This window comes from Ictalurus furcatus, chromosome 2, assembly GCF_023375685.1.
Source record: "Ictalurus furcatus strain D&B chromosome 2, Billie_1.0, whole genome shotgun sequence".
Lineage (NCBI taxonomy): Eukaryota > Metazoa > Chordata > Actinopteri > Siluriformes > Ictaluridae > Ictalurus > Ictalurus furcatus.
Window position 1 is genome coordinate 27225730 of NC_071256.1, and position 9814 is coordinate 27235543.

General features: G+C 39.8%; 1 protein-coding gene across 1 annotated transcript in view; it reads right to left on the reverse strand.

Moving 5' to 3' along the window:
* The window catches only part of atp5pd (ATP synthase peripheral stalk subunit d), a 4538-nt gene extending 2215 nt beyond the window's left edge, over nucleotides 1-2323 (reverse strand). The window contains exons 1-5 of the mRNA XM_053612243.1: nucleotides 2242-2323; nucleotides 1543-1674; nucleotides 870-966; nucleotides 693-764; nucleotides 511-573 (exon numbers count right to left, since the gene is read on the reverse strand). Of these exons, the coding sequence (XP_053468218.1) occupies nucleotides 511-573; nucleotides 693-764; nucleotides 870-966; nucleotides 1543-1664 (354 nt within the window). The 5' untranslated portion in view covers nucleotides 1665-1674; nucleotides 2242-2323. The remainder of the gene's footprint in view (nucleotides 1-510; nucleotides 574-692; nucleotides 765-869; nucleotides 967-1542; nucleotides 1675-2241) is intronic.
* Nucleotides 2324-9814: the final 7491 nt, after the last annotated feature.

Here is a 9814-nt window from a genome sequence, read left to right on the forward strand (position 1 = left end):
GCTGGTTGGCATGGTTTCACTGGAGGTTTGTGCAATATCCACACAAGCTTGCTACAGAATGCATATAAAAACACCCATGTGACGACAAATCAGCTGTCTTTCCAGTATAATTAATATTTCTGGAAGGAAACCGCTTGTATATAAAATAGATTTAAAGATCTATATAGATTTGAGTCTTAGACAATGTTTTGCTGTTTGTGATTTCTGCGGTATATTTTACAGGCTTAATGTGATGCACCAGTAGAAAAAGGCAAAAGCACCAGAGCTGTTCGATTTTTAATTCAAAACACTTCAAGCTCGTAGAAGCAGAGTAAGTTAAAATGACTGGCTTTGGTGCTGTGAGTAGGAACAAATATATGTAGTTAAAATTAAAGTTAAAATTCAGTCAACTTTGCCACATGACTTGCCCTGCACAACTCATTTGGCTAATTTGCCTCTTGTGTAAGTTCAAGGTAAAAACAAACATTTACTAGTGCATTCACTGTGATCCAACACAATAGCCATGTTTACCTCTTTTTCATATTGAGAAATGCGAGCCTTGGATGCCTCAATGTAGGCTACAGCACTTTTGTTCTGCAAAAAGCATGAAAAAAACAAAACAAAAAAAAAAAATCAACAAAGTATTATCAGCAATGCAAACACAAATATGAGTTGAACTTTGCATTCGGTAAATACAATTAGGCATCACTTACAGCCTCCTGCTCCTGTGAGTTGATCTTAGCTGTCTGAGTGTCCACTGGCTCAGGAACTGTCAAAGCAGCAAACTATAAAAAAAAGAAAGAAGAAGATTTGATAACAACAGAGAGACATCAACAAACAGGCTTTGGAGAATAGAAGTCTTATGACACATTAAGGCCAACAGAACGCACTTTTTTCTCAAACTCGTCCACCATGCCTGCTTTAGCTACCACCTTCCTGTAAAAGCTCCAATCAATGGGGGCTGGCTTCTCTGGCAGTGAGGCAAGTCTGAAAACAGTTTAACAAAAATCACACAATCAGGTACACACAAATAAGTTGATTGTTGGCTTAAATAGAGGCAACATTAGAGCAAAATCCCCTATTCTCTCTAAAACAGCACACCATTTTAAAAATAAATTATGTCAACAGTAAGGATGTGACTAACTGCATTTGATTCAGTACCTACTGCTCAACCATTGTTAAAGTATGCACTGATCAGTATATGTGTGTAGTATGAATACAATCCGGACATACTACATCCGCTATGTTGGCATTGTCATGTGACCTTCAATTTAAAAAGAGCCAACACGCTGCCTTCCACCAATTGTGATTCTGACAGCTCTTCCACACCAGTCCTATTGCGTTACGGGATAGCACAGTGTCCATTGGTTCCATACTGCAGAATTTCGGCAGAGGCAGTAGGTCATCCGGGTATTTTTGCTCCTTTGGCGTACTGCTTTTCACCTACTGTATAGTAGGGATATTCGGATGCAGCTCTAGTGTTTATAAAAATCAATCAAGTGTGCTGGACTGTTAAAATCTATCCATCTAAGCTTCAACAAAAAGGACTCTCCTGGCACTTACTTAGCAGCAATGGCATCGCTGCGGGTCTTCAGGTTGTTGAACATCGTTCTCTGGTTAGGAGGAACCCTCTCAGCGAAGGCCAGCCAGTCAATGGCCTTTACGGCAGCACGTCTCCCAGCCATCTCTCAAAGCCTGTCACAAACAGCAAAGTATGAAGTACATTTAAAATAGATGATTGATACAAATCACGTTTAATATGCAAAGATGCTTTTTCCATATCAAAAGCATGTTGAGCACATACTTGCATCTTACAGTTTTAAATAGAGACAAGTGCTGTGACATTTAATTAATGTGATACAGTAACAGTACATTATAGGCAATCCATCATAGGCCAGCTAATAAGATAAATATTAGATTACCCTGAATATATATATATATATATATATATATATATATATATATATATATATATATATATATAAGAAAGAAAGAAAGAAAGTGAATCTTTTACGTCCTAGTTAAATTAAACTAGTATAAAACACACGCAGAAATGAGCAGAGAACAAGTGAAGGTCCAGTCATAAGCAACCCAGCACAAGGTCAGCATTACACTCAGCTCACATTTAACATACACTCGAGTCATCGGTCTCCTGTTACACCAAATATCAAAGTCCAAAACGATAAGGAGACTAAAATGTCTTACAAAAACACGAGAAACAACCTTTATTCAAATTATAAACACATTACAATCCGTACTTACTCGTCAAGGATCAAGCCGCTGTAAAGACAGGCGCGTGATGGCCGCTGCAACCGGAAACACTCAAGCCGAGTTTCATTTCTTCATGGGAGCTAAAAAAAACCCAAAACAAAACACACAGAGCATTACTGCCACCTAGCGGTCAGGAATAAAATGGCGCTTATCATTTCAATCCACAAGGTCACTGTATTCAGAAATAAACAGTTTGTGCTGCGTTGACATCTTGACATAAATACAGAATAACACTTTAATTCGTACTAAAAACCAGTGCGAGCAATTCTTTTCAGTGCATATCTACAAACTATTCATTATTTATAAATATTGCACTAAAATTAGCTCATACTATATATGTGTCTATATAAAACCTGCCTTGTGTTAATAGCCCAGTCTATTGGAGGTGTGGGTAATGTTTTCTTGGCACACTTTGGGCCCGTTAATACCATGGAGCATTAAATGCCACAGATTATCTGAGTATTGTTGCTGACCATGTGCATACGTTCATGGCCACAATTTACCCATCTTCTGTGGTTACTTGTAGCATGATAATGCACCATGTCACAAAGCAAAAGTCATCTAAAAGTGGTTTCATGAACATGACAATGAGTTCAGTGTGTTTCAGTGGCCTTGCCAGTCACCGGATCTGAATCCAACAGAACACCTTTGGGATGTGATAAAACGGGAGATTTGCAGCATTAAAATTCAGGAACTGGGTGATGCAATCATGTCAACATGGTCCAGAATCTCCAACATCTTGTGGAATCCATGCCACAAAACAGTGAAGCTGTTTTAAGAGCAAAGGGAGACCCTACCCAGTATTAGGACAGTGTTCCTAATAAAGTGTTTGATGAGTGTGTATAATGCTGTCTGCCCACATAGAAAGGTGTACTGCAATAAAAGTGCAATTCTGATTACTTTATCACTGTCATTCTTCCACTTCTTGATTGTATGTAGTGTATCTTAGTGTATCTCTTTTTTCTTTTTTTGTGAAAAGGTAGAGCTCTATATCAGCAGTTTGAATCTCTTGAAATGTCTTTATAACCTGTTGGAGCTCACCTATGATCCTCTGCAGCATTTTTCATAATATAATAAGTATTTGGACAGTGACACAATTGTTGTTATTTTGCCTGTGTACACCACCACAATGTTTTTGAAATGAAGCAATCAAGATTTGATTGAAGTGTGGACTTTCAGCTTTAATTCAAGGGGTTTGACAAAAAGATTGCATTAACTGTTTAGGAATTACAGCCATTTTTAGCAGAGTCCCTCCATTTTCACTGTTCAAATACTTATGAACCTGACTGCATGTACTGATCGGGGCAAAATAAAGAAGAAAAAATAAACCAGTGGCTGGGTTATGCTACAGGTCATATTGTTGGCATTGTTTTTAGTCCACTCGTCCCCTTAGAGAGAAGAGTCACTGCAAATCAATGTAAAGTTCTTCTGACGGATCACCTTTAACCTATGATGAGACATCTCTATCCTGATGGGTGTGGTCTCTTCCTGGATGACACTGTCCCCATTTGCAGGGTACGAGGCCTCACTGAATGGTTTGATGAGGATGAAAATGATGCAAAGGGATGTTTTCCTACCTCGCACCCAGTGTTTCTGCAAACCTGACCAGGCTAAAGCAGATCTGAAGATGAATGAATGAATTAATGACACTGATATATGGAAAGCACAAAATGCCACTACGAAACATTACAACAAACTACAGAATAAAGCTTATGTAAAGCTTTCTGTGATTTTGTTTGGTATTTAAATAATAATAAAATGGTAAAATTGTGTTGCAATAAATTGTATTGTCCATATCAGTGAGACAGTCAGTGAGCAAAGCAGTTTGACTAAACAAACAGTAGACTATGTATTTATATTGGCTGGTGTATTTCCGCCTGCTCTTAGCCATTGGTTACGTAGCAATTCTGTACCATCATTCAGCAGTCACGAGCTCGCTCCCCCTCCTCTAATCCAGGGAGTATGTGCGCGCGCTCGTGTGTGTGTGTTCAATATTGGAGTCCCCTGGTCCAGCCCAGGGGGGTCACACCACAAAGGAAGGAGACTTCAGGGCCACTTCATGTCAAGCGCATATGTCATCTTCCTGCTAAGGTGAGGAGACAGTACTGATGTTGCAGAAAGGCAGCGCGAGACAGTGAAGTTACCGATTATGCACCCTTTTTTTACCACAAGGTAAGGCTGTGATTGTATAATTCAGATAGCCTACAGGTAGCCTACCGCTGATTTTCTGTGTTTGCTTACCGTTTGCTTTCTGGACAATTCCACGGATATGTAGTGAGCTAAATGTGAAAAAGGAGGAGAAAAAGGTGCATGGTGATTGAGATGCTGCTGTGTTCCGATTCCCTGGAGTGAGAACGCAACAGGTGCTGGCTTGTCTTTCTGCTCCAATGGAGAAAGTGACAAAAACATATAAGCTTGTTAAAAACCGTTTTAACAACAACAACATCAAGAAGAAGAAGAAGAAGAAGAAGAAAAATGAAACCTGTGTGGCGAGAGAATGGAGGATTATAATCACACCAGGTGAAGATTAATGGGATTAGTCAACACTAATGCCGAGGTTTGTTCTGTGCGCTGGTTTCAGGTCAATGCTGCGAGCGTCTTTGGGAAAAATCAGAAATCGAGTGGGCTATTAAACGGGACAAGCCATTTTCAGAGGACCTGTCGGCTTTACTTGATGGAAGCGTATCTTTATTCATTTGTTGAACGTGTAATTAAACTGTGCACTAAAGTATTTCCTGAAAGACACAAGGATGGAGGTTGTGCTATGGAGTGAACACGTACCGTTGGTCATCATAAACAAATGTTCACATTATGCATTGTACTACAAGTGGTTTCCGTATTTTAATTCTTTGTGTGTGTGTGTGTGTGTATATGTATGTGTGTGTGTGTGTGTGTGGGGGGGGGGGTTATATATCTCCAGATATTATGACGTAATTTTCACTTAACTTCCCATTTTTTAGACTTAATAACGAATTATTTAGAGTTATGATCTCGTTAAAAAACACACACATTATCTCATGATTTGACTTAATATGTAACAGTACAATCGCATACATACAATATGTCAATAAGATTTGTAATCCCTGAATCTGAAATTATTGCGACTACCTCATTATTATCTCATATCACGAATCGATGACTCATTAAATAAACATCATGACATTATTTCAATGTAATATATCGTTATTGAGACTTAATAACTTGCTAGTTCTAGTTGTTATCCTATTATTTCAACTTAATATTTTGTTATTTTGACTTAACTTGTTATTGAAAGATATTATCTCGGTTCAATTTTATATTACTGTTTTATCATTATTTTGAATTAACCTCATTATTTCAACTTCACTATTTAGAGTTATTCTTGTTATATTGACACAATATCTTATTTAATATTTAAAATCCTACAATCTATGATTGTTATGGGGGGGGGGGGGGGGGGTGAAGGCTGGGGACACAGCTTAGTTCCTCCACCAAAGACATGTGTTGTACTCAGATTGGCATTTCCAAATTGTCCATAGTGTGTGAATGAGTGTGTGATTGTGTCCTGCGATGGGTTGGAACCCCAACCAGAGTGTCCCCCATCTCCTGCCCTGAGTCCCCTGGAATAGGATGCAGGCTCCCCTGCAGTACAGAAAAAGTACATGATGGATTGATTGATTGTTATTCTGTATGAGCTTTCACTTTAGTAAGTAACAGAGATTGCACATATACGTATAGACTGATTCACAGAAGAGATCCTGCAGGTCATCTTGTCCTGCAATCCTACCATCTGCCCATTGGATCCAATCCCTTCCACAATGCTCCAGACCATCTCACAAGACCTCCTCCCCTTCATCATGACTATCATCAATGGCTCCATATCATTTGGTCACGTACCAACCCCACTCTGGATCCCTCTGACATCGGCAACTACCAACCGGTATCACTTCTCTCTTTTCTTTCTAAAATCCTTGAACACACTGTCTACAATCAACTATCTCTCTACCTCTCACAGAACAACCTCCAAGATCCTAAACAGTCTGGCTTCAAAGCGGCACTTTCCACAGAAACTGTCCTGTCGGCTGTCACTGAGAAGCTACACGCTGCTAGACCAGCCAAAATGTCATCAGTCCTCATCCTCCTTGACCTTTCAGCAGCGTTTGACACAGTCAACCACAAGACTCTCTTGTCCACCCTCATGAGTCTCAGAATTCATGGTGCAGCATGGCAGTGGTTTGCTTCCTACCTGGAAGGTCACTCATACCAGGTGACATGGACGGGATCCACATCTGCTCCCCTCTGGCTCTCCACTGGTGTCCCACAAGGCGCAGTACTTGGTCCTCTTCTGTTCTCACTCTATACTCAATCTCTTGGTGAGGTCATATCCTCACATGGGTTCTCATACCACTGCTATGCAGATGACACTCAACTAATCCTCTCCTTCCCTCCCTCAGATCCTCTTGTTTCCAGAGTTGGGTGTAACTCGTTACTGTAATCTAATTACTTTTTCTGATAACACTGTAATGTAATGAATTACATTTTACATTTATGTAATTTGATTACAGTTATTGATGTAAATAAAATTATGTTACTTACGTTACAAATGTATTATTCAGAAAACAGAATTAAGTAAAAATGCATTTTAAAAATAAATCACATTTTACCCTGAAGATTTTTTCTTTAGCCCCAAATAATTCTCCACTTGTAACTGTCCACTCTCTACTACGTAACTGAACGTCAGTAAAAGAAGACCGCCTATAATTTTATATCTTCACTGAAAGGAGACGAGACCAATCAGACAGGGTTTACAGGAAAATACGTGGAAATGCTCATGTCTTATTGGCTGACAGCTCTCAATTCTGCCAAATGCTAGCTCACAGTCAGTGTGAGGAAAAATGGATATACGCTGTTTTTTTTTTTTAAACCAGTACAGGGGTTGAAACTGAAACAGTAACATCATCTGATGCTGAGCAGGAAAACAAGGTGTGTAAATGTCTATATGAGTTCTAGGTTACGTGAACACGATATGAGCAGAGCATAAGGAAAGATAAAGTACTTTGCATGGAACTGTAGCAGCTAAACCCATACAATGATAGCTTAGTTGTGCCTCCCCTTGGCTAGCGACAACAAACTAACCTAGTTAGAAAAGTTTTATATTTTATCGGTCTGGTAGTCCTACAAACAGTGACAACACCCGAGACAAGTTTTATGATAAATCCAACTTTTCTGATCATGTCATACATTGACGCGCGTTAAAATTACTATTCAATTAAAGAACTGAGTTTCACTTTGTAGTGTATTTTTGTAGGTTTGATAGGTTTTGAAAGTAATGTGAAAGCAGTTAGTAATCTAATTACTTTTTACATGCAGTAATCAGTAATGTAATCAGATTACAATTTTAAAGTAGTAATTAGTAATCTGTAGTGGATTACTTTTTTGGAGTAACTTACCCAACACTGCTTGTTTCTGCTCAGATCTCAGTATGTCTGGCAGACATCTCATCATGGATGGCAGCTCATCAACTGAAACTTAATCCCAGCAAAATTGAACTACTGTTCATCCCAGGTGATTCATCACCATGTCAGGATCTTGTGAGCTCCCTGTACAACTCTCTGATTCCACCTTTGGTTACTGCATACAACCTTGGGGTAACCATGGACAGTCAGCTGTCCTTTTCCTCTCACGTTGCTAATCTGACACGCTCATGTCGATTTCTCCTTTACAACATCAGAAGGATTCATACATTTCTATCCATATAGCCCACTCAGGTGCTGGTTCAGTCACTTGTCATTTCGAGACTGGACTACTGCAACTGGCAGGTCTTCTTCTGAGCACCATTCAACCTCTGCAATTGATCCAGAATGCAGCTACTCAACTTGTTTTCAACCTTCCTAAGTTCTCCCACACCACCCCATTGCTAGGTTCCCTCCACTGGCTTCCTGTAGCTGCCCACATCAGATTTAAAACTTTGATACTTGCCTACAAAGCCAAAAATGGACCAGCACCCACTTACCTCAAATCACTTATCACACACACCCCGCACTGCACCATGCTCCGTCTGAACCTCTAGCATAGCTAGACTGGTGCCACCATCTCTCATGCATCAAGACTCTTCTCTGTTCTGGCACCTAGGTGGTGGAATGAACTTCCCCTAGAATAGCTGAGTTACTGCCGGTCTTGAAATGACATCTAAAGACCTACCTCTTCCTAAAGAACTAAATTAGCACTATTCTTTTAAAAAATTGTCTGTGTGTTTTCTACTTTATTACCTCCCAACAGAGTTTTAAGACTAATGGTATTCTTAGTCTGTGACCTAGTAAACCAGTATCGGGATGCATTTATTGATAGAGACTTCAAAGCACTTCTTTAAGTCGCTCTGGATAAGGGCGTCTGCCAAATACCATGAATGTAAATGTAAATAACATTAAAACCACTGACAGGTGAGGTGAATAACATTAATTATCTTGTTATAATAGCACCTGTCAGCAAATGAACAGTCAGTTCTTGAAGTTGATGTGCTGGAAGCAGGAAAAATGGGCAAGTGTAAGGATCTGAGTGACTTTGAAGAAGGGACAAATTTGTGATGGCTAGACAACTGGGTCAGAGCATCTCCAAAGCAATTTTTTTCAAAAAAGATAATGCTGGCTATTATAGAACGGTGTAGAAACAGTGCATTGCAGCTTGCTGTGTATCGGACTACGTAGCCACAGACCAGTCAGAGCGCCCATGCTGACCCCTGCCCACTGCCAAAACCGCTTACAATGGGCATATGAACTGGACCATGAAGCAATGGAAGAAGATGGCCTGGTCTGATGAACCATGTATTCTTTTACACCATGTGGACGGCTGGCTGCATGTGCATCACTTACCAGGGGTATATATGGCACCAGGATGCACTATAGGAAGACGGCAAGCCAGCAGAGGCAGTGTGATGCTCTGTGCAATGTTCTGTTGGGAAATCTTTGGGTCATGGCATTTGTTATGATGTTACTTTGACACGTACCACCTACCTAAACATTGTTGCAGGATCATGACAAGGAGTTCAAGGTGTTGACTTGGCCACCAAATCTCAATCCGATCGAGCATCTGTGGGATGTACTGCATAAACAATCCGATCCATGGAGGCTCCACCTCACAACTTAAAGGACTTAAAGGATCTGCTGCTAATGTTTTGGTGCCAGATACAACAGCACACTTTCAGAGGACTTGTGGAGTCCATGCCTTGACAGGACAGAGGTGTTTTGGCGGCGCATGGAAGATCTACATTTGCAATCAACATTATTCAACCCTCATTGCAAATCAGGTTGATAAAATTGACAGACTTTCAGCTGTTTGCAATGAACAACTCAAACAAAAGCAATTGAAATAGTTCAACACAATGCTTCAAGTGGTTTCCCCAAATTCAACTGAAAATGCAACTTATAATGACTTTTCCAGTCTCCAGTATTTTGGGGGTTGAATAATTTTGATTGCAACTGTATACAATATTAGACAGGTGGATTTAATGTTATGGCTGATCAGTGCATATGAAATACATCTAATGATTGGTAATTCACTGTATTCAGGTATATTACATCAAATTGAA